Below are 25,263 nucleotides of genomic sequence, written 5' to 3'. Positions count from 1 at the left end.
AGAGTAAAGAGGAAAAGAATAAAAACACATTACAGATAAGTGAATTTAAGCTGTGTCATTATTATTCATTAGAATGAGGGACAATGGCAGTCAGGCATGGTGCTGGGAGGTACCATTAAAGATTCCTCTCCTAGTAGCTCTGCCAACACTCCTAAACTCTGTCTCCCTCCAGAAGTGACCTTGGCATATTTTGCGGTGGTTTTATGAAGTGGACTGACATCCACTGGGAGGCTAGGTCAGAAGTGACCTTGGCATATTGTGAGGTGGTTTTATGAAGTGGACTGAAGTCCACTGGGAGGCTAGGTTGAGACAAATCAGATGTTAGTGAATGAACTTGCTGCACCACTTAGTCCTCTGGCAAAGTGTATTCTAATGAAGCAACAACATTGTGTTTTATATACAAAAAGGTTTATTTAAGGAACAGCAAACGATACAATAAAAACAAAAACAAAAAAACAATTTCCATGATAATAGAGTATTGGTCGAGGTCTATTGGTCCAGTATACTCTCACTACAGCATACACTACATCTTCTCCTTATAAAACTTCCACCTAATAAAAAGCCCTGAAGTATAGATTGAAAAAAAAAAGTCTAACTATCCCGACAACATGCATATAAAGCAGGTGTAGAAAGTGAACTAATGCAAAAGTATACAATAGTCAATAGGATGGTATTGTTTAGATAAAAGGTGCCACAAAAAGCACTTTGGTCTTTTGAAAATATGGTAGCACCGGACTTTATCTCTAGAACTCTAAAAATGGGTCAAGATAAGGCTTTCAACTCACTTTAGAAGTCATATGGAATTGTGTGCACTGTCAACAGAAAAAAAGAAGCAAAGACCAGACCAGTACAGTACCATACAGTGGAAGATATCCAAAATATAGTTAATAACAGGGAGTTTTATCATTGAAGTCCCTCTCATCTGACTTGCTCTGAGGCAACTGCTCTGGGAAAAATTGTTTTAATTCTTGTGTCCTTTAAAGCTTAAAAAGTATAATTTAGTTTGTTCATAATTATTTTGGTTCACATTTTCTGTAACTTGTTACCTACAAATGCATGACAAACATTGGCTTTTGAGAGTACCTCAAGGTCATATAAATGCATTTACTTTGTCCAATTTAAAACACATTGAAACTAATGCCCTGTTTTCCTATTTCCATGAAAATGATCCACTAACACAACACGGAAATTGTAGAGTCTAAAAAACTAAAAACTAAAACACACAGTTCAGTGAGCCAAGAATGATCTTCCATCTCCAGGTATAAATTTGGATTTCCACGGAGGAGTTCAGGGGCTGTGCTCGTTGACAAGAGCTTTCAGTTTCTCCAGGTGTCCCTCCTGCAGAGCCTGCCGCAGGGAGTGGAAGAACCCAAAGTAGTGCTGGAAGTTATGGATCATAAGCAGGACCCCCGACAGGAGCTCGTTGGTCAGGAGGAGGTGGTGAACGTAGGCGCGCGTGTGGTTCCTACAGCAGTAACACGAGCAGCCCTGCACCAGGGGACCGAAATCCTCTCGATACCTGAACAAGAAGCACATGTAAAAGGAGGAGGGAACAGCAGTATTTGTTCTACTCAAATAAATAACAGATGTGTTGTATGTAAAGAGATAGAGTAATTAGCAGATTTAACACAATGTTACTAAAAATAGTTTTCATATAGCACAGCAGGGCTTTTTTGCCCCAAAAACCTGGTTAAAAAGTTTCAGATTGCAAACCAAGGTGCAGGATAAAACTCAGTTTTACAAAGAGGTATGGCGATTTTGCTCCAGTTATAAGCTGAGCTCAGCCCAGTCATCATCTCCATCTTCAAAGCTTCTTTTGATATTTCATCTGCCAGCACAGTTCTGTCTATGATTGCATTCATACATTAAGTACCAAGTTTTCCCTAATGTTTACCTTTTGCTTTTCAGATCCATCTCAAAGGGTGTCATCGGCTCCTTCTCTTCCTTGTCACTGACATCACAGTCTTTCTCGGCCCTAGGTTCCTCATTGACCTGGGCACCATTCCTCTCCAACACTGACGAACAATAAGCCAAATAATATATATTAAAAGACTAACGTCTAAGGAAACTCATAACCCTATTGAGATGTTGAAGGCCTGCATGTTGGACAATAACCTTTATTGAGAGAAGCGGTCGGTAATATTAAAATCTTGTCACATTGGAAAACTGTTGGGTTCTTAGAAGCTCTATATGATCTGCTGATTTCTAACCCTGAATAGAAGGAACGCTGGGAGTGAAAAAGTCCAAATAAACCTGATGAGCTCTACTTGAAAATGTGAACTTAGTCAGTATATTATTGAGCAGATTTACTGCCACCTCCAATTCTAAAGTTATTAAAATAGTCTTGATGATCTATTCATCACGTTTCAATCAGGCGCTCCATCTTCCTGAATAAATATCCATTATACAGACCAATGAATGCATAAAACACAACCCTGATGTTAAGAACAGTGCCACAGATAATATACCGTATTCCTTCGAATTTAGACGCAGCCCAAATTTCCCACCCTCAATCTGAGGAAAAAAGAAAACATCAAATAAATCTGCATTTACAAAGATACAACCTCAATTACGCACATGGAGGCAGTCTGCGGCCATCTGCTATCACACTGTGGTATTGCTTGGCATGTCGAAAAATACGGGTTCTGATAAGCATTTCCGATCTGTCCAAGCTGGTACTGTTTGTTAGAACAGAGCCTAATAACGAAATGCTGATATTCCAAAAGCTTCTCTTCAAATTCCTCAGGAAGCTACCCTTCTTTGACAATGGCTGCCTGTAGGTCATGGATCACGTTGCTGTATGTGTACTTGGGCAGTCACATTTTTTGTTGGTGATTTTAATACATGCATCACTATACTTTACTCAAATTTAAGATGCAGGCTAATTTTGAGAAGAAAAAAATGGTTTCAAAAGTGTGTCTTAAATTCGATGCAATACGGTATGTTAAATGAATAACTAATACAACTAGACCTATACATACAATCTATCACACTACACCCTATAACAATTTTTCAGTCAAATATTCAAATTTAAAATAATAATACATCTCAAAAAGAAAAAAAAGGGTCTTTTGATTTAAATATTAAAAAAACAAAAAAAAAAACAATGACAGGAAATATTTATGTGGGTTGGAGGAGACATACTGTGTAGAATGCTAAAGAGTAGTTTTGTAATTAAATTTTATCCCCTTGTTTCACATGCAGTTAGAGAATTTAGTTTGCCCCTATAAAACAAACAGGCCAATCATCAGACCTTGTTAGTAGCTGAATGTCATTATTTCAAATATTAAACACTGACTGCTTAAAGGCTTTATAGTGGAGGTGGGCACATGTACATCTGTATGCCTCTAGTTCTTCGCATATATCTAGAGGTCTGCTTTTCCAATGGTTGCAAAACATGCCAAGGCCCTTCTTTAGCACAAGTTATATCATGTTTATGAATCAGTATCAGAATCTGGGAGCATAAGAAAAAATTACATTTGCTGAAAAGGAAACCGTTTTAATTATCTAAGGTTAACAGAATGGGCATTAACATTTTAAAATACACTGTAGCATCTGTTAGGGTGGATGTTTGGCTCTATTGATAGTATTATACAATGTACATCTATGGCACAAGTTCACTCCACACACTGAAGATGTTGCTGGTAAACGCAATACATTTACTTTCTAATTACATTTTCAGAGCTGAATCTGAATTGTTCTTGTGTGGAGAACACGTTGGGACTGAAAGGGGTTAATGAAGTTTTCTGCTCGCAGAGTTAGAATATTAAATGTGACAGACTCCCAAGGTCTCCAGAGGCCTTACTTCTATAACTGTGTGAACCCCCTAATACCTACATCCTAAAACTGTCATTAAAGAGGAGGTGAAATTCTTTCAGATAGGGAACAGAAATTGCATCTACAGTATGAGCATAATATCAATCGCTTCAGATGCAGAAACGTCATAGGAACAGAACTTTGCAGTCATTTTGAAGGAACACATTTTAGTTGCTAAAACTCTTGTTTTTAAGGGCGTTTGGAACAAAAAGTAGCCAGAAAAAGTTCCAGACTGGCTGGTCACATCAGAGCCCACACTTCCTTTGAAATGTAGGTCAAGCACTGTCTCCTGAGTAAATTACCTTGATTAATTGGTGATAACCCGTGTCTCCACATTTGCAGAATGAGTAAATTACCTTGATTAATTGGTGATAGCCAGTGTCTTCGAATTTGCAGACTTAAACTATTTACTGAGAATACCAATCTGTAGTTACTAGTCTGTAATATGACCTACACTGCCCTTGAACCTTATGCTTGTTGTTGATACACTGCTTTTAGAGTCTTGTGCTTACTGTACAGGATCGCACAGCTGCTACAGGTCAGGTTTGCTGTAGTTCATGATGAACTGAATAGCTCTTCAATAGTCCGCAGGGGGATTTACTGCACCAACAGATGTAAAGAAAACCGCTTCTGTGCATTAACCCATGCATGGTGCGTTCACTATTCAGGAAAGCAAGCCTTTATTTTTCACTGTAGCTTCAGGTATTCAAGAGAAATAATGGTGTTTTTACTATATCTGATGCCTTCTGTCAATATTCTTGATGCGCCCATCTGTCATTGTAAATCTGAATCAGTTTTGCTGTCATAAATTAATGACAAATAGAAAAAGATAATCTAACCAAAATAATCTAACCAACTTCACCAACAACATGAAAAGCTACATTAGTAGGATCAGATGTGATATCTACATAAGGTTACTAAGAGATACGCTGTAAGATATTGTACATGTTTTTTTGTTATTATTATCGAACAATAAATCACTTAAGTTTCAAGTAGGGGTTATGTTTTTGTTTTGAATTGTTTCTTACTCTATTTAAAATTACATGGAAGCCACATGTGAACCTCATGCACAGGTTTAAGATGCTGTGCTAATTTCTAATGCACGGCAGGTCCAAGTGCTTTTAGAAGGGATTGTTCACTGTTCGAACAAGATGACAGCTGCAAATGACACTTGAAAGCCGTCAATCAATAACAGGCATCAATAAAAAGGGTACCTTGCGTCTCCGGGTCGAGCTGATATCTGAACCTGAAGGAAAGGGCGCAGCCTCTCTCAGTCACCTGGTATGGAAAGAAGCTTTCAAACAGGTCCACTCCTGCTTCCACACAATCCAAGACCTCGTCTGGTCTGCCTATTCCCTGGATCAGCCTAAAATAAAAGTTATAGATGTTAAAAATAGAACCAAATAAAATACAATCTTCTGCCATGCCCTGCAGGCAATGTGGCCTAGTTCTGAGCAGCTGACTGGAAGCCAAGAGGTCCCAGGTACAAATAAAATCTGGCAACCGAGTTTCTTTTTGGGGCAGTACAGTACTTCACCTCCCTGTCCCCGAAATCTCAATAAATTCTTCATGGCAAACGGTTTCTAAAGTCAAAAATAAATCAGTCCAGGAATAAAACCGAACAGATCATTTCTGTAGACATTGGATTAGCATGTGTGAACTTGTTGGTAGTGTCACTGCATCTGTTTATAACTAAATAAACTGCCCCACAGCAACAAATTATTTGTAACATCACTGGTGTTGTGTAGGAGAAAGCTGTGAATTGGGTCAAAAGTTACACGATTACTGTAGTAAAGCAATTAAACAAAATCTGTAGTAAACAAAACTAAAGGGATAAAGGTGATGTGTCAAAACACAGTTTAATTGTCCATTCACAAAAAACCTATGGTGCAAAAGCCATGATGTGGGCAGACATATTTTTTTCATGTATATTGATGCACAGCATAAGAGAGACAGTGGAGAACATGAGCTTACAGGGTTACCAGGAGAGCACTGAGAAGTAAGAGCACTGTATCAACAGCTTTAGTGTTGTCAAGTGCGTTTATTACCTGTGGAGAGAGCCCATTCTTCATATTTTCCGTCAACATGAATGCGAACACTATGTTAAATGAGAGACTTTCACTGGCACTGAGAAATAACCGCAAGGTAAAAAAGATCATTAAAAGATGTATCCCATCTAAAGCCTCAAAAAACACAAATGTTGAGTAGTACACACCGGCCTCTCCAGAGATCAATTAAAATAACTGGAACTTCATTCTGCTGTCTTTCTCTACATAAAAGCACTATTTGCTTGAGTGCTCAAAGCAATAAATCATATACCGGTATTCAAGCAAACATGCAATTTAATATTTGACCCCTGTAAAAGACTTTATTGTATATAACCAGAAGCCAAGACGTATCTTCAGCCAAGTATCCATCAATGACACAAAAATATGAGGATTAGTTTCTTCTACGGGATGAACAAATACCTCTGCCTCCCTGAGTGTAAAGATGGGGCAGGGCTTACTGGGTTTATTTAAAAGAATGGTTTGTGGGGTTGTATTATATTGTATAAGATTGTATAGTTTAATGTGGTTTGGCAGGGGCGATGTTTGGCACTCGTCTCTGCTCATTTCGTGAGAATGCGGGGTCGGCAGCTAATGATTTATTGACAAATTGGCTGTCGACCATGCATGTTAAAAGTCTCGGGCAGAATGTGGCCATCCCAAGACTAATTTATTGCCGATTTGGAGATGGTCACATGTATAAAAACCTGCAGCTTTGGCTGAATGTGGTGGGTGTTCAGAGAGGAGGAACGAGAGCGAGCGAGAGAGAGAAAGAAAGGAGGTAAAAATCTAAGAGAAAATACAATTGCTACTCGTGCTGGAAGGACCAGCACGTACTTGTTTGGTGTCAGTGTTTGATTGGTTTTTGTTGAAACTATTTATTTTGGCTGTTTATTTTGTGAGCTGTGTTTTTGTGCACTTCTGTCAGTTATATGTCAGAAAAGTGTAGTTTTGAAAGAAACACACATAAGCATGTATTTTTATTTTGACATAATACTTGTTACTACACTAGATTAAAGAATTCTGTTTGCAAACCATGATTTCAGATAGTGTTGCACTTCCATGATCAATCCACTGCTTCTTTACTGTTATTAACCAACCAGCTGCTACGCCTATTGGCTGTCATAGTAGCATGCCTTGACCAAGAGTACAGCAGGAAACTCAAAACGTACTTTAACCTAATATAGCACCAGGTTTTAAAATTAAAATACATGCATGCTATAATGTGTTTGTTTTTTTAAAACAGCAAATTTAAGACCTATGCAGCCAACAGAAGTGCAAAAACATCTATGGTAAGATTTATTGAACCATTTTGTTAGTTAGATTTATTCCAGTTTATTCATGATGCCACCAAATCACAATCATAAAATGTTCAGTCCCCTTGGAGTCTAGAAGGGCCCATTAACATCAATGTTTGTTAGATGGGATGTTCAGTGCCATGTGACACTATAGAGTCAAGCTGGGACTTCACTGATAAACAGCACTGAGGACATAACAGACTAATGTGAAGCTTGTGCCAATAAGGTGGTGATAACACAATGGTGATGCTTCAATGGAATTTGGTCTTTATCTAGAAGCTTTAAACTAGAGGTAGCGTTTAGCAGACTATGTTATACAAATGAGGAGTGTTACTCATATAACAAATTATTAAAATAAAGAAAAGAAAAATACTGTCTATACAAATAAATCAATACTTGAAATGCAGTATTCTTCCTGCTAACCTGAATTATTTAATAAATTCTTCCATACTTTCACACCATACAGTTTTACACTTTCATGTATTTCATTCATACTAAAACGCGTATTCCATTGTGATGACACAATCTGTCACTGGAGATGCTGTATTTTGTATAACACATTTCACACTGGCAAACTCCCACAAGCACAGACTACTGTAGTGGCACAAGTGCAAACATATAAGACCAACTGAGTGATTTTCTACTTAAACATAAGAACTGAATAAAACAAAATGTAACTGATGTTATTTAGTCTGGCCAGGATCTCTGAAAAACAATAAAACTGACCTCCCAACTACATAACTATTGTACAGTTATGTAAAGTGCTTAATGATTCTGTAAAAAAAAAGTAACCCTGATTATAAATGAATGTGGAAATTGCCGAGGTAATGGAAAATAACAGCAGATCCTGCTGTACCTGGGCTTGTCGTCAGGCAGTTCGGCTGTGACAGACGAGATCAGTTTCAGTCTTAGCTCCCTGGTCATGGCGTCACCCTGGAACCCGTCCAGTACAAACCCTCCCACAGGCCTCTTGGCCGTCTCCTTGGCTGATCGTGTTCGCTCCTCCAGGATATCCCCGCCCTCCACCACTCCGAGCACCTCTACACCCTGCAGGTCCTGAAACCAGGAGGAAAAAAACAGGTAAACACGGTCAGGCTTTAACACAGCAAATGAGGGATATTCACTTGAAAATCATTAAGACAAGGTCACCCCTCCCACATTATTATCTGAATCTGAGTTTTTATACCATTTTTATTGATTTCAGAACTGTTTTTTGTATCTACAATGAAAAACATCTATACATTTAAAATTAAGGGCGAGTATCAAGAAAATGTACTGTAGATTGCAATGACATACAGTACAAACAGAGGGGTTTCCAATCTGTCTGAGCTGAAGGAAATATGCAAGACAGAATGGGCCCAGATTTCACCAACAAGATGTAACATACTGGTTAAGAATTATCATGAAAGCTGTAATAAAAGCAAAAGGAGGACACACGAAATACTAAAGCAGGGGTGCCAATACTTTTGCCATGAACGAATACTTTAAGTTAAATAAGTTTTATTTTTTTTATGTTTGTTAAATGACTAGAAATTGTGTATTTTGCTTTTTGTTTTATTAAAAAGTTGTTAATAGTTTACTAAATGCTTGTCCTTAATCTGTTATCTTGAATTGTGGTATAAAAAACACAGGGCACCAAGACTTGTCTGCGACTGTGGTAAAATGCCATAACCAAGTTTTATCACAATTGTATATACAATTGTAGATTGGGCCATTATCTGCTACTGGAGCATTATCATAGAAATATACAGATTTTTGTTCTTCCATTTTTGTTTGACAGCAGTATGGTATAGGTTATGGTTTCCAGTACCTGTGATTTCTGCTGCATTTGAAGGCATTCATCCAGGAAGGCCAGTGTGCGGTCTACAGATTTCCTCACTCTCTTTTTCGAGGTGTCCTCCTGCACAGTCTCCCCATCCGCCATGCTCTGGAACCAATCCGGTCTTACTACTGCCTGCAGAGCCATGAACTTGGAGGCAGTCATCTCCATACGACCACCGCTACCCCACACCGAAACAGTCTGGAAACAAACACACAAGCAATGTCACAGACATGTAAACCCAGACTACTCGCAACTTAAAGAAATTACAGTTTTACTGTATTTTACTGAAAAGAACGGGCACAGATATATTGTACATATTAGTATACGTGTTAGTTTACTGGTCTACTATTTTGACTAGAGTAATATTTCCTATAGTACTAGAGTAGTTATCCATCCTAGACTTGTCTACAGGTCTGCTGAGTTGAAAGAGTTACAGCAATTTATAGTGCTATGTCTATCTCTGGTTGGACCGCACTGTACTGACTGAATAATCTAGACTGAACCACCAGCTGTATAAAAAAACTCAGATAAAGAAGCTAAAAAGAAAAATCTCTCCATTATTTCCTTATTATTTTTTGTATGGAGAAGGCTTAAACTCTGGATCTCATCAATATACTGAAGCTCTATAGCACCAATAATACAGTACATGAGATTTCTATCTGTTGAAATCCTGTATCATTACAAAGTTTAATAATTATTAATTGCATCCATGTTTGGGTATTAAGGACAGTATTAGGATTTCAGTTTTAGCTGTTGTAGAAGAAAACAATTATTACAAACCAGGCATTACATTGAAGGGAATAAATTAACATTCCAATTAGTGCAAAACTTGAATGGTGTGTCTAACTAGGCACATATAGGTCTAATATGGCTAACAATAAAACCTGGGATGGATCAATCTGCTATGCAACTAGTCTTAAATGATGCCCTGTGCATAATCTGTTAATTTACAGAATACTTCAATGTGTTTAGAAACACCATCAGAGGAGGTAAAGATGAATGTACAAAATATCATCAACTGATGAGTTATGGTAAATACCTTGAAAAGTATTATTTTGAAAATACTGTGGTTTTGATTTACTTACCTTGTTAGTTATAAAGCCTGGTGGACAAGGGGCTGCAGGATCTTGTAAGGAGCAGTACAACACAGAGTCAGGCATGCCTGAGTAAAAAAAAAAAAAAAAAAAAAAAAAAAAAAAAAAAAAAAAAGAAAACAAATTCTGTAGGTCCATTCCCTCTCATCATTGGTCTCAGAAACAACTTTTTATTATGTCAAAACAATGGGTGACTATTTGATGTGATGATGAGGATTATTACTGATCTTTCATTTTCTATTAACTGGGGAGTAACAACCACTATTTGCCAATAAGACAGAATGTCACCACTGAAGTTAGTGTAGTTTATAAAACTCCAGTTAAATGACGTCACATTTGAATTTGATTACCAGTACACATCAAAACAAGAAACCCTTGATGGGTTTACAGCCTGACTGTGTACAGTTGGCTGTTCATTATGTCTTATATTAATCATCATTAGATAATGGCAACACTGACATTGGTGATATTGTTGTAATCATATTATCTGCAGTGGATGGTTCATTGCAATTTTATTATAACTTCAATGTACTTGATACAGCCAACAAACCTTAGGGGTTCATTCAAGCCAAAAGAAGAAAAATAAAATCCCAAGAGAGATTATACCCTAACAATATGATTGTAGTTATATTTTTCTCTCTGCTGGTGCAAAAAAATATAATAATATGGAAATGAAAAACAAACCCAATTCAGAAAAGAAGCTTACATTGTGAAGCCCTGCCACGCCAGAACAAAATCTTCTGTTTTTAAATTTAAAAAGATCACACACTGGGACAGCTCAATGAGATGTGCGACACCTCGGTTTACAGGCCAGCCTGGTTAAACAAAAGCAGCATCACTATAGCTACGAGGCCAGAGGCCTGGAGAGGAAAATGATTTAACTTGTTCTATTTTTTCACTCACCGTATTTTTAGTTCATAACAGCAAGCTAACAGAAGATTGGGGGAAAAAAATAAATAAACAAAAAAACAGAAACAGCAATTACCTATAAACTTTCCAGCTCCTTCCTTGTATTCTTCCAGGACTTCATGGTATTCTGCTCTTTAAAAACAAACACAGAATTATAGCCCTGACTAAACTGGAAATTAAAACTTCTCAGTTTCTAACTGATTCTGATTTGAAGGTTTTCTAAATCAAAACTACTGTAATTACAAGACTGTTTTCGGGCGTAAAATTAAATAAATAAAAATAAAACACATCCCTGTTTGATTTTTCTATTCAACACAGTAATAATGTTAATAACACAGATTTTAAAGTGTTCCTGTTACATGTACTGCGAGAAGCAAAACAGAGTACAGTAAAAGTGAATTAAAAAAAGAAACATCATAACAGTAAGAACCCTGTGAGAATGTTGTTATGTTGCATTTTTACACCTTTAACCACTATACTAAATGAACATTTTTCAAACAACGCCAACACCTTACAGTGTACTTAACGTGAGCTGAGTCACAGCTGGTATCTTTTCAATGGTTTCCAGAGTTTCGTGAGTGAGGTGGGGTGCTGAGCCACAGCGAGTGTAAAGTAAGCACCCTGGAACTTCCAGAGTTTTATCTCCATTTTTCCCAAGGTTAGTCAGCACCCCGAGACGGCAGCCGCTAACTACTTTGGAAAGGTCCAGCTTCATCTTATCTTCTCACACCAGAACCAGTCCTATGTAGAAGCAGGTTTAGTCAGATATATTTTACATGGTGGTTCTACAGAACGTAGGGTGTGATCCTCCATGAAAGAACTTTCATGATTTTGGGGTAACTATACTATTCCCCAAATGTGTCAGCGATACAATGTTAGTAACAATATATGTGTGTATCACATCACATTTAGAGCAGCTGTCTTAAATGCAATAGCCTATGCACTCTAGGAAAAATCTTTCTACATATAGGCTAGCTCACAGCTTCCTATGGGGTGCTGTGAGGTCTTTAGGGATGTGCTGGAAGTGTCAAGCTGCTGTGTTTGTTCATATGCTCCATTTGAATTTTTCTACTGTAATGTACAAACAAATTAAATACAAATAATATGTTGTACACCTGAGACAAACGTTGTACAGTACTGTAAATAGTTACGGTAGCCAAAAACAATAACAGTGACTCAAATTGTACAAAGCTTAGCCAGCAGCACTTCAATGCTAGTTATGGACTATGCACTGTGTGTTTTAAACTGCATTCTGTATCATTACATTTATTATCCCAGAAATATGGTGAATGGCAGTCATTGCTCGCCATTTTCCATCTACTCAAAACAACGTAATGCCATGCTACCCATTCTATTCCACAAATTATTGTATTGCAACTTGGTTCTCAATTATGTAGAAAGCCGAAAGCATAACATTTTTAAGCTACGCTAGTATAGGTCTACCTACGCTGCTGCAATTTTCTCAATATGAGTACTTAGAATAACAACCCTCCTTAACTATACATATCGCTCTCGCTCTCTAGATAGATAGATAGATATTTACAGCCAAAATAAAACACTATATTTGTTTTAATTACCTTAATACATTCACGTGGAGTTGAAGATGTAACTGCCGTCGCAAAAGAATCGGCAAATCAGGGAGCTTGACGTCATCAACACGACTGGAAGCCTATATTGCAATAAGTCCCTAATCACATGAAAAGTGTGTCTAGTTGCTTGTTTTAAAGAGACAGTAGCATTTCTTCAACTGCACAAACACTGCATGATATACTTTTTTGATAAAATGGTATACATTGTATTAACGGGTACAGCTGTAATCGTATTAAAAAACAGTGGTTGTACACAACTTCTGGTGACTCAAATATTTAGTACACAGCCCGTTGCTATAGTTACCCAACTGATCTTTGTTTGTGTGCAATCGTGTCTGGGAGTTGTAGTTTTTTTAATTTTACATTTCTTACATTGAACGGCATTCCCAAAAGTACTGTACTTCAATACCCAACACCCCACCTGACAAAGTTTACAACTACGGCTTCATGCTTGAGACTGTAACTACTTATTTTCTTTTCCGTTTCAGTTATGTTATCGATTTTTTTAAATTTTCTTTTATACAGTACATAAACGGTTTTTATGTTCCGACACTTTACAAATGCAAATTATTATGTTATGGAAGTAATAATAGTTTGTAAATACTCGTAGAAGAATAAAAAAATGACTCACTCTGGAACTAAACCCGACCTATTTCGTTGGAAGAGGTTCACTAAAAATAAAAAAGAAAGTCAAAAGGTATTTATTTATTTATTGTTTGTTTGTTTGTTTAACTCAACTGAACCTTTGCAAGTTCTATGTGGATCAGTTTCTCGATTTGCACAATATAGAAAATCAATGTTGACACATTTGTCCAGTTGCAGTTCACATAAAGCAAAGTCCATCACATCCGACTGTGTATTTGTTAAAAACAAAAAATATACTGTATGCATTATTTTATGTTTTTTCTTTATTATTTTATTTTCCCATTCATGAAAATTACAAACTGACTTTTAACATCTCATTATTTTCAGCCTCAATTAAACAATGAGGACATTGGTCACTGGATTAAGGTAAGACTCAGAGTGTAGTGTTAGAAAGTGGTAGGTGTACCAAAACTTGAAAACGCTGTCACATTGAAAGTGGTACTTTGTCAGATTTTAGTACAGGTGCAATCAATTGCGAGCTGATGGGTGTTTTCCTATTGCCAAGCAGAGGTATATTTAGCATTAATTATACATTATGTTTTTGCAAACTTAAACTAGAAACAATCAAGCACTATGCGCTGCGTACCACTTTTTACTGCATACCTGAAAATAACACTACAAGGGTGTTCTCGTGAAATGTATGTTTTGATCCGAGTTGAGGCGCATGTGTGAGCTATTTTTGATATTTATTTATAATTATAGCATGTTGTACAACCACTTGAAAAAACCTTTCAAAAGAAAAGTGTGCCAGTGTAGTATTTTATGAATAAAACACATTTAATGAAAAACGAGGATGCACTTCAAAATACAGGTGCATTAACTACACTGTTGCTACACTGTACTTACATTTAGTTTTATTATTTAATATAGGCACTTAAAGCTCGATGATGTGATATAGGAAAAATACAAGATGTGAATGTGTGTAGACTTACATCTTCACGATCACAGAATTGTGTGATAAATGCATGTTACACATTTTAGTTGATATTTTGAAGTGTATGCCTTTTCACTCTTCAAATGTTTCAGAGATGCCTACGTATTTATCTACTTATTTACCATATGTATGCATTTTTGGCATTTTTTTCAAGCTGAATACACTAAGATTCAACAAGGACAGTAAGATATAAAAACAATCAGAATCCCAACATTGATAATCATATAATACTACTCTAATAATTAAAGAATCGTTCTATAAAGTGGGGTTTAAAACAGGACAATGTAACGATCTGCATTTGGCAAATCCTTTTTCTTTGTTGTTCAGAGGGTTGAGCAAGCCTCAGAATTTGCTGTCTCAGAAGTGTTTTCAATCAAAAAGCCCACTGTAAATGGAAAGGCGAGGGGGCATGCAGTGGCACTTGAAAGCATTGATCAATTACAGGATCACGATGATGCCTATACAGAAGGTACTGTACAGTATTCTTTATCTTTTATAAGCCCCAATAGTGGTACCATTCTGCTACACACAGTAAGCCAAAATATAAGCAGCTTGAGAGTGCCTAATGTTGATCCAAGGTTGTATGACCCTCATGATATATCAAGCCCTGTAGGTGTTTCCTGTAAAATATCAGACCAAAAACAACATTATGGCTAGACCTTTGTTTTCCTTTGTTCACATTTTTGTGAAGTTTGTGAACCTGCAAGTGAAACGACCATTAAGACAAACTGGAAAGCCCCAAAAGGTCTCAGTACAAGTTAAACTGTGGGGGGAATAAAATAAGCAGTCCCACTGAAAGCCTGTGTGTTTTCAGCTCAGGAACTGCTGCATGACTGGATGAACTCTAAGCTCCGTCTGGAGCTTGAGATTGATGAAGAAGATGGGTTGGTGGACAGAACAACTCCCGAGCCTGCCCCCAGCAAACCACAAACGCCACCTTTTCTAAGATACAACAAGTTTGATGGTAAAGACCAAACTTGATACAGTATTTTTTTTGGTCTATATTTACTAGAGCCAACAGTGGCTTTACCAGATTAAGTAAAGCCAATATAAGACATATTAGATATATACTGAGGGAAAGCAGGTTGGTGGAGATGAGCTCACAAAGTGACACCTAAAATGTGTTTTGTTTTGTTCTGAATTTGGTGTGTTACAGACCTCTACAGCCATCTAGAACAGGAAGTGGAGCACTCCACAGCTCACAGATTTCTGCAGGAGCTCATGGAGAAGGAAGTGGTGGATTCTGGGATACTGGAAGACCTCAGAATGGATAAAGACAAAGAGACAAAGCGAAGAAAAGACCCCCGTCTGACCATGGAGCTGAGGCACCAGCAGGTGGGAGGGGCCTTTTTTTAATCACTGAAAATACTCCAGAGCCCTACACACCAACTAGTCACCCACAGGCACATCTCTGATAATTCTTGCTGCAGGCTACTTAAAGCAACTCACATGTAACTGCTGTAGGGTTGTTTCTGTGTAGGTAAAGGAGAACCGTGCGAGGCGGCAGGCTGAGCTGGAACGGCTGCGGAGGGAGAAGGCTCTGAAGAGAGAGGTTCAGGCCGAGGCGCAGCGCCTGCTTCAGGAGGAGGAGCGCAGGAGGCTGCTGGAGGCTCGCAGGCAAGAGGAGGAGATCCAGAGAGAGGTGGTGCGACTGCGCAAGGAGATGGCTGACAAAAAGAGCATCACAGACCAGGCCAGACACATGTACGATGTTAATGCAGTTTGAGGATAAAGGCAGCTTTCCCCCCAAAATGTTTCCAAGCATATGCTTACTCAAACAGGGTCCTGTGTGAGATTGTTTAATCTGCTGTTCGCTTTCTAATAGCCCGTATAGGCACTTTGATGGTTATATATCGGTGTGTCTGAATATTTCTTAATTTTTGTTTGTGTGTGTTTTTCTGTGGACATGATTTATTTTAGGAACAGACCAAAATCGTATTTGCTTTGTGAATGGAATGGCATATTAATTCAATTAGAACAGGTGTATTAACCTAACAAGATACAACAGACACTTCTGCAGTTTAGGGATATTTACGTGGTTTGACACATGTGCACAGAAAACTACACCGATGTGACTATTCCGGAGATTGCTGTAACTACTGTGTTCCCAACTGCTGTAGTTACTTGGGTATTGCTTGACTGACACAGTAATCTTTCATTCCTTGTTTCCCAGGGAGCGGGAGAGATTGGAGAGGAGGCAAGCCCTGGAGAGAGCTGCTCAGCCTCAGCCCCAGACGGATGTGACAGCTGTGCATCTCCAGATACAGACGGAGCAGCTCGAGGCAGAGAGACTGCGCAAGCTGCAGGCCGAGGCCCGGGTTCAAATCCACAACTTGAGGGTGAGGAATTTGAAAACACAAATACCAGCAAATAAACCTGTGACAAACTATAAAACAGCACCCGAACACCATGTTTGAAGGCCCAAAAGGCTGAACATTGTTTTGTTTTCATGAAATATTGCATTTTAAGGGTAAATGGCTAAAAAATCTGATTGATAAAGGGGCTATGAAAGGCACATTTAAATGTTTCATTACCCTTCAGATGTTTACTGTTCTGTTTTTAATAACGATATGAGCAGGGTTGGGGTCAATTCCTGTTTTTCAATTCCCATTCCTTTTTAATCAATTCTAACACATCATTGATCAAAATTGCAATTAGCTGGATTCTGTTCAAATGAGCTCCTCGCAGTGGTAACAAATTACTTAAATTGAAGTCACTGTTAGTCATATTGATGGGCTTCAAATTAAAGCAGTTAAGAACATAAGAACATAAAAAAGTTTGGTTGTTAGAACCTTATTGATCCCAGAATCTCATCAAGCAGCTTCTTGAAGGATCTCAGGGTGTCAGTTTCAACATGTTGTGTTGAACAATCACAACAGTTATGTCTAAAATATCAATTCCAGTTCCTTCGAAGGAATTGGAAATGGAATTGGAATTGAAAAACAGGAATTGACCCCTGCCCTGGATATGAATTGGTGTTGTGTGTGCAGTGTGTGCAGAAGCACTTCTCAGGCTGGTACACCCTGGTCCTGGAGCGCAGAATGAAGATGGGCAAGGCAGGGGCACTGTCTGATTGGAGGAGTCAGCTGCGGGCATTCCGGGCCTGGCAGGCGTACATGTGGACCAGAAGAGCAGAGCGAGAGGCCCAGCAAATTGAGGCCCAGCTGCGGGACGACAACAGGTGAGGGACAGCGAGTAAACCTTTTACTGCCTGGACCAGACAGGAAAAACACACCCCAGCAATTCCCAGAAATGTTTAGAACAAGCATTATGTTTGTAGTCAATGTTCACATATACAGTAGTTTCGCTTTTACTTCAGTGTGTTTAGGGAAATCTTCTCCTCTTGTAAAATTGTAGATTATTCATTGGCAGCAATATTTACATGTGAGACAAGTATAAAGGGGAATCACTGTGTTTTATGTATTGTACAGTAAAAAAGGAGCATTGTGGGTTTTTTTTTGTATGAGAAAAAAATACAATAAAAATGTAATTAAAATAATATTCTTTGCTAAACATATTTTTTGTAGAAAGAGGCAGCTGGCTACCGAGAGTGACCGGCGTCGAGTTCTGCGGCAGTACCTGACGGAGTGGCAGCTGTGGTGCAAAGCAGAGAGAGAGAAACGCGACCTGGGTGTGAAGAAGGAGGAGACCAAGAGGAAAATGGCTGCCTTGCTGGACGCGGCTTCCACAGGAAAACTCTGGACTGAAAGATCATGTGACGACAGGGCTACAGCACGGCATGCCCAAAATGATTCCTCAACACAGAAAGCAGTGAGTTATGGGCCTTTATGTCTGCTTCCAAGAACTGAGATCAACTAGCATGTGACTAGAAACCTGTCTACCCTCTTCTAAATGGCCTATCAATATATTGTTTAATATCATTCTAAAAGCATCATGGTGCAAGTACAATTAAAATAAAATAAACCTGGGCCTAACGTATAACAACAAGTAAAAAATCAAGATGTTAGACTGTCTCATTGTTTTATTAATTTGGGGTTGTATTGTATGGAAATGAAAATGGATATGGATTGACATGTTAAATAGGATGTACTGACCCATTTTGCTGTTGCTCATTCCTCTTCCATTTTAAGCACAGGTTCTGACGTTAAAGAACCCTGATTCAGCCTCTTCCTCCACAAAGTCGAAGCCTAAGCATGCGTGGCAGGTAACCAAAAAGCATGCTACCTTGAACGCAGAGGACCTCAGCAGAATCACGGAGCAGGCCACCGATTTGGAAACATCAGTTCCCAGCACCGGTCCAAAGAAAAGGGTGGATTTGCATGGCAGCAATTTCCAGAACCGCTACGACTTTCAGCGGCACATGATAGAGGAGCAGAAGAAGCAGCTTCTAGAACAGAAAGGGATGATTCTGGAACTGCAGGAGAACCAGCGGCTGTTGACGCTCAAGCAGGAGGCTGAGCGCGCCACAGCTATGACCAAGGCCCTGTCCAACCCAGCACAGAAACATGCACTGAGCATACCTACCAAAGCAAGTGGAGGCCATCAGTCAAGCATAAAAACAGTAGAGGAGTCAAGGTATGTAGAAAAATGAGAGCACCATAATTCAACAGTTTCAGTGTAAGTCATGATGGAAACAAGACATAACTGGTACATGCACTGAAATGAACAATTAATGTATTCAATATTTCAATGTAAACATTTTTTTTTTCTAATATTAACATGCTCAATCGTTGGGTACATGGTATTACTCTAAATGTAATAATGCACTGCTTGGTAAGTGAATTGTATTTGTTCAGGCCATTAGAAATTCTGAAATCGATAATTACAATATGTTAGGACTTTAATGGCTGACACAAATAAAAACTGTTAAGTCAATCATGCAAAACCACATGTACTGTTGAAATACACTGATTGCTAAACAACTGTTTTAATGTCTTTCAGTGCACCTGCTCCATTGCAGACGCTTGGGCACAGTCTCCCAGAGGAAGCTAAGAGCAACGTGTCTAGTATTAAAGGAACACCTAGTCACACAGCTTCTCCTCACCCAACTGTTAAAGGTCAAGTAATTGCTACACAGTGCAGTGTGCTTCTTGTGGCCCTCAAGGGAATGGTATTTTCTGGATAATAACTTTGTATTAGTGCCACATTTTCTCTAGAGCTCTGGTGGTTTGTTTTTGGCGTACTTAGGCTTCTTAAGTGGCAAAAACTGCATGTTTGCACTTAGGAATTCAAAGTCTTATAGGCATTGTCTGTGTCACCGTACTGTAGGGATGTGTTTGTCAGAGATCGGTGTGATTGTGTTTTTTGAGTGTAAGGTTTGGCAATAGTTACTAGGACACAAATAATCATGGGCCTGATTTTCAAGCAAGTGTAAAGTTTGCTCCCTTTTTCTCAATGGAAAAACAATCTCACACTATTTTCTACATTTACAATGGGTTAATTCGTTTCAGAAAAAGATGGGGATGCTTGCCTCATCTTATGGCCCACAAATTACTAAAAACCCTGTCCATCCCCAGCTATGGAAGAGCGTGCAAAGCAGAGAGCAGAAAGGAGAAGAGAAATTGAAGAGATGAAGAGAAAACGGGAGGAAGAGAAGTTGGTGAGTGTCCACAGTTTGTTTAGGGTTCAGGTAGGGTGTGTTGAAAATATGAAGGGTGTTCTTCCATAAGGCAGTGTTTTCCTGAGGCTGTGAACACCACAGTGTTCCTCTACTGCAGTGCTGATTTACATGTCTAGATGCAGTAGTTTATGTTTTAATAGCTGTTTGTATGCCTTTCCTTTACTTCTGTAACTTTGTAGCTGCTATCTGAGTCTCAGTATATTTTCAAAGTGTAAATTACTAATTTATTACCAAAAGGTATTAAAGGTTACAAGAAAAGCTAGAAGCACACCAAGTATATATTTTACAGCATTTTAAGTTCAGCTAGGATGTTATTTTTTCATTTTGTAACTTGTAAGAGTTGAATTTAACCTTGAACCACAAATGTATACTTTGGTTGTACAAAGTGTTAAAATCCACCCCCTCATATCTTCTTGCTGTGCGCATGGAGGTCATGGTGGCCTACTTCTTCATGATCCCGAGACCCGTAATGTTCTATCCTCCCTAGTGAGGGATATGTACAGACCCTTACTGACACACTCCTTGTTGTTTGTTAAGGCTGAGCTGCAAGCTGCAGAGGAGGAGAGGCAGAGGAAAGAGGAGGCTGAGAAACAAGCCCTGCTGGAGAAGAAGCGCGAGGAGAAGAGACTGCAGAGACAGGTACAACTGGGAAACATGTCTAATCACATGATGTGCCTCCATTAGAGTGGACGGTCTAAAAGCAGCTATGGAATAGAAAAGAGAAATGCTGCTTAGGGTTCTTAGGATTTAAAAAAAAAAAATTGTAATGGGTTATATTTTCAGTTTGTAGATGCTGTCTGCTGACTGCTAGATTCATACTTACTATTTGCAATACCATGTTTTGAATGTATTATCTGCAAATAATGTTAATCATCATCTCGACAAGCTTGCCATTAAGACTGTCTGCCCCTTTCTGTATGGAGACCAATGACGTTCCTCTATTAGGTCCAGTTTTCCATCAAGACCGTTTTACACTGTCCCTACTGATGTTGAAAATGTTGGTAAACCCACTGCTGTAGTATTTGATTGTGAGCAGCCTTTCAATGTGCTTACTTATCAAACTGAAGATTCATAAAGCTTTTTACTCCAACTCATTACTAGCACATTTTTGAAAGAGCAAACCATTACAATTACAAACCGTTAAACAACTCAAGTACATACAAGCCCATCAATTAAATGTAGATGTTTATTTCTGGTTTGGTAACATGCTTGTGATGATTTGGAGTAAAAAAGCTTTAAGAATCTCAATGTGCCTTCAGAGCTGAGAAGTGTTCAGTAAAATTCAGCTCTTTTTCTTTGTAGAAAGAGCTGAAGAAACAGAAGAGTTTGGAGAGACGACAGCAGCTGCAGACGAAAGCGGACGAGCACTATCAGAAATTCCTGCTGAAAAAACGAGGCCTGAAACCATGGAAACGGCTTCTGGAACACGCCAAGCACAACACGCAGGTAAAGCCGGCAGTAAACATGTCGTACACATGTCCAAATATAGTGCATGGTTTGTTTTGTGTTTTATTTATCTGAGACGTTTCTTGATCACTTGCTTTTTTTCCCCTTTTGTTGGGTCTCATCAGTTGGCTGAAGGTCATCATGGCTCCTCACTCCTCAGAAGGTGTCTTCTTTCCTGGCAGCAGATTGCAAATGACTCCCTCGCTGAGAGGACAGCCAGTGCTGCAGAGCTCTACCACCACATCCTGCTCAGGAGGTGCCTTAGCAACTGGTTAAAGGTAAATTAACACCATTACCACTCATCTGGAAATACTTCCTACAGGCAGGTACTGCTTTTAGATTTACACTCATGAATGCTTAGGCACAGGAAAAAGGGGTACTGGAATGCAACAACCAGGCATATAAATAAAAATCCTAACAGCTTTGCTGAGAGAGTCGCTCCTTTTTCTCACCTGGTATCATTTGGAGACAGAATGTTCTTTCAAATTCCGACATTTACTGTTGTTCTAAAAACAAACTTATATACTTATCCTTGTACTACTGTTACTCTTTTGATCCCTTGTGCAAGTGAATTGACCCCTTACACAGTCATAGAGAGGACATCTTACTAGATTGACTTGCCCAGAGACCCCCCAGGTTAAAAGTACAATGATCTGACAGCTTACCCACTATGAGGGAAAAACATGGGAAGATGTTGAAGAAAATAACCTCTTTTTTTGTCTGGCACAGAGTAAAGGATGTATTGCAACTGAATGCTAATTCAATTGTGTGAATACAGTATGATTCACTGGGTATTGGATAACACTTTACTGGAGTGGACCACGCAAAACATTTTGTGTGAACACAGCGTTAAAGTTGTGGAGGCCCACCGGAATTGTGCGACTGAAAAAAGCACAGCAGACCTGTATTATTTTGTCGAATACAAAAAGAAATCTTGAAATCAGTTTTCATTTCAAATATCCATCATCAGTTTCCTGTTTTGATTACCTTGTATTTCTAGTGCAAGAATTACACTTCGATATTAGAAGAGAAAGCTGGCCGGTTCTACAGAGCTTCCTTAGTGAAGAAGACGTTCCTGGCTTTACTTAATTACATCACAGAGGAGAAGATTGCAATGTGGGACAAGCAGAAGATTGCTGGTGAACACAATCAGAGGTTAATGATACTTTTTATTTAACGGTACTCATAGGTGCTTAACATGTTCAGGTTTTAAATGATTCTTGCTATCTTTAGACTGTTGATATGGCGATTTGTATTGCAAATAGGCACAGTAATCACAAATTACCAGAAAAGGAGGTTGTCATTTTAGCACAGAAAGTCACTTGACAAGCCACCTGCTCAAACAGCATGTTAACCCTATGTGTTTTACTCATGGGTTAATTAATATTAAAGTAGTAGTCTGTAAAGGCCAGTGTTGCAGTGCTTGGTTCCGAACTGCAGGGACTGTAAGTGGAAGTGGCATTGCCCTTGTTGGCTGTCCTTCATCTATAATCCTGGGAATACTTTTCACAGCTATTTCCATTTGGGACATAAAGGTTAGATGACAGGGCTGCCCTCAGAGCTCACATTCCTCACAAGCTGATCCCAGTGCTGAGTTTTCAAAGGAATACCATAACAAGCACATTGCAGCCGTGTGGTTTACCAGAGGCATGTTAAGAATGTTGAGTGTGGGCTCTGATTGGTGTAAAATATAGAGCAGGAACTGTAATCAGCTGTACAAAACAAGTGTCGCTATTTATGATTAAGTACTCGGTGATCTAAAGAGCAGAAATATCCATACTTCCACTGTTAAAACAAGCAAAGTAGAGCCCTGTTTTACAGACAGGTTCTACAACAACTTGAAAGATCCGTAGAAGAGTTTTCATAACATTGGTTCATTAAGGCATGTTACTTTTTTTTGGTCAAAAAAATTATTTTATGGAATTATCAGGGCACTGACTTGCAGTGACACCTTCATCATCTAAAATATGATCAGGGCGTGAGATGAAATGTGCACAGCAGATGGCACTAGCCACCTATGCTACAGTATATACCTGATGGTGACTTTGCAAGCGGTTTTAACTTATTACCCCGCTGGTAAATATTTTCATGCCAGATGACCAGCCACATGGAAGTTACATCAGGCACCTAGACCATGGAACCTAATAATATTGGATATTAGTTTTGGAACTGAAATGTTAGCTATGGATGTAAGGCAATCCTTAATCATTAGGAACCTGCATGCACCTCATCAGCAGAAACATTAATAAACCCCATCTTGCCGTATTATTGAACTAATGCCCGTCATATCTGGAATTCACTAGGATTATGGAATGGGTGAAGACAATAGAATTGACAAAGCACAGCTATGGCCAAAAGTTTTCCATCACCTAATTCAATTAAAAAAAATATATGAAGGGCGGCACAGTTCAAAGACATGCTGGCTAGGTGGATTGGCCTCTCTAAATTGCCCCTTAGTTGCCCTGCGATGGACTGGCGTCCCGTCCAGGGTGTAGTCCCGCCTTGTGCCCAATGTCTGCCGGGTTAGGCTCCGGCTCACCGCGACCCTCTGTAGGATTAAGCAAAACATTTGGCCATAGCTGTACAGTAGCCCTTTTAATGTTCTGGCTTGTATTTCCAGGAGGATTGTTCTGACCACCTTCCGGACGTGGCGAAGATTCCCCAAAATGATAAATGAAGAGAAACAAAAGGAAGAGAGGAGGGAGACGCTCCGCAAGAGAGTGTCTGAGATTCTCCCCGACTTCAGCACCTAGAACGTCAGGGTTAAGACGAATACACAAGGCTGCTGCTTCTTGTGATTTAGCCCGGAAACCCCTTCAATTGATAAGCGTCTCTGCTGAGTCACCTTAGCCAGCTAGGTAAACTAGGTCCAGTCCACTATTTGTGTGAAGACAGCTGCAGTTTAGGCTAAGTTTTGAATTGTGTCCCTTCATAAGTTGTGCGTTATGACTGCCATCAAAACACACCTTCTAGTAACATAATAGTTACATCAGAAACTGTAATTACAAATAATAAAACAAAAATGTTGCAAATCAGCACATTACTTCCTAATGCACAGTACACCTCTTCATTGATTACAGAGAATTCTGGCTGAAGAATATTCTATGAGAATTTTACTCACTGTTAGATTCACGAGTGCCTGGGATAGAAGCTTCATGTGAGAGCATAATGGAGTAGGATTCACATATTGGCCTTTTTTGAATGTTTACAAAGGTTATCATGCTTATTCTGTGTATTCATTTAAAGACTCACACATGTGCCTAAGTTGTTGATTTATCTTGTAACAATAACAGTTTGATTTGGAGTAAAAACCTTGATAAATGTGGCACTATGTGCTTTAAAACATGTTTCTAAATCAGCAGTAAAAGCTGTGTTGTAGGACGACCTCATTTGCATTCTCCCTATAACTGTCCCAATGGATCATGATTTGGAAAACCAAAGGTGCTTTTATGTATAACCTACAGAATAAAAACAGGTTCTCTAAGTGGTTCTGTGCATTTCACATCATGTCCTAGAAATACAGAATTGAATGTAAGAAATGTCATGAAAAGGCTGAATGAATACCAGTAAGACATACTGTTTAATCAGTATGTTCATTTGAGTGAAAGATTCAAGCTGTTGAAGGTACGGTTTATACTTTGTGAATCACAATGACGGGCAGAACATTGGGTCTGTGTTGCATCTTATGTATTGCACATCTTACCCACATTTTAGCACAAGCACTTTCTAATCCAGGGTGTTGCTAAAAACAGCAGCCCCCTATTGTTGGAAACGGTTTATTTTGACACAGCGTCAAGTGAAAAATAACTTCTCAGCTTACCCGAGGAGTGTGAACGTTTGGGGTCTGATTTGTTGGAGGACATTCATTATAAGTCGATGAGGTGAAGGAACGATTTGAGAATTAAATGTTGAGTGTTGGAAATATGCTTAATGAACATTTGATGGTTATGTTGGCAGAGCTCCGTGCTACAGTATCTGGCAAAGACGATTTCTAATAGGCATTAAGAAAAAAATAAGTCAACAAAGATGTAAGATTTTATTATTGAAAATAAACTGACAGCACCCTTGTTTTGATTTTAAAGTT

The 25,263-nt window shown here is 38.8% G+C and overlaps 2 protein-coding genes across 3 annotated transcripts; one reads left to right on the top strand and one right to left on the bottom strand.

The window, feature by feature from the left end:
• Nucleotides 1–386: 386 nt before the first annotated feature.
• LOC117972624 (queuine tRNA-ribosyltransferase accessory subunit 2-like) lies at nt 387–12,639 on the bottom strand. Of its 2 annotated transcripts, XM_034922358.2 has the most exons (9): nt 12,562–12,639; nt 11,500–11,725; nt 11,061–11,116; nt 10,067–10,143; nt 8,970–9,179; nt 8,016–8,215; nt 5,031–5,182; nt 1,895–2,015; nt 387–1,519 (listed from the first exon to the last, which is right to left on the bottom strand). In XM_034922358.2, exons 2-9 carry the CDS (start codon nt 11,697–11,699, stop codon nt 1,288–1,290), a joined length of 1,248 nt encoding a protein of 415 aa, XP_034778249.2. In that variant the 5' UTR covers nt 11,700–11,725; nt 12,562–12,639; the 3' UTR covers nt 387–1,287. The 2 variants fall into 2 exon arrangements, with proteins under 2 accessions (XP_034778249.2, XP_058887061.1); XM_059031078.1 differs by lacking the exon at nt 12,562–12,639 and having other exon boundaries at nt 11,061–11,111; nt 11,500–11,637.
• A 355-nt stretch (nt 12,640–12,994) lies between these two features.
• Nucleotides 12,995–25,177, top strand: LOC117973021 (coiled-coil domain-containing protein 191-like). The gene is made up of 17 exons (XM_059031072.1): nt 12,995–13,270; nt 13,546–13,584; nt 14,480–14,621; nt 14,967–15,116; nt 15,309–15,487; nt 15,633–15,856; nt 16,326–16,491; nt 17,143–17,333; nt 17,680–17,923; nt 18,249–18,688; nt 19,055–19,170; nt 19,630–19,712; nt 20,271–20,372; nt 21,036–21,179; nt 21,305–21,457; nt 22,180–22,334; nt 23,800–25,177. The coding sequence occupies exons 1-17, from the start codon at nt 13,196–13,198 to the stop codon at nt 23,930–23,932; spliced, it is 2,736 nt and encodes a 911-aa protein (XP_058887055.1). The 5' UTR covers nt 12,995–13,195; the 3' UTR covers nt 23,933–25,177.
• Nucleotides 25,178–25,263: the final 86 nt, after the last annotated feature.

Source organism: Acipenser ruthenus, chromosome 9, assembly GCF_902713425.1.
Source record: "Acipenser ruthenus chromosome 9, fAciRut3.2 maternal haplotype, whole genome shotgun sequence".
NCBI classification, from domain to species: domain Eukaryota; kingdom Metazoa; phylum Chordata; class Actinopteri; order Acipenseriformes; family Acipenseridae; genus Acipenser; species Acipenser ruthenus.
The sequence above is the reverse complement of the archived record's forward strand: the minus strand, read 5'-3'. Positions and strand labels throughout refer to the sequence as shown.

Bases quoted from the DNA above. Each gene is read 5' to 3' on its own strand.
- LOC117972624 (XM_034922358.2), bottom strand. From the start codon at position 11,699: ATGAAGCTGGACCTTTCCAAAGTAGTTAGCGGCTGCCGTCTCGGGGTG. The intron at 2,016-5,030 runs GTACCCTTTTTA...ATTGTTCGTCAG, and splicing joins GCTCGACCCGGAGACGCAAG to TGTTGGAGAGGAATGGTGCC. The intron at 1,520-1,894 runs GTAAACATTAGG...CTTCTTGTTCAG, and splicing joins ATGGATCTGAAAAGCAAAAG to GTATCGAGAGGATTTCGGTC.
- LOC117973021 (XM_059031072.1), top strand. From the start codon at position 13,196: ATGACTCACTCTGGAACTAAACCCGACCTATTTCGTTGGAAGAGGTTC. The intron at 15,117-15,308 runs GTAAAGACCAAA...GGTGTGTTACAG, and splicing joins AAGATACAACAAGTTTGATG to ACCTCTACAGCCATCTAGAA. The intron at 19,713-20,270 runs GTGAGTGTCCAC...TTGTTTGTTAAG, and splicing joins AACGGGAGGAAGAGAAGTTG to GCTGAGCTGCAAGCTGCAGA.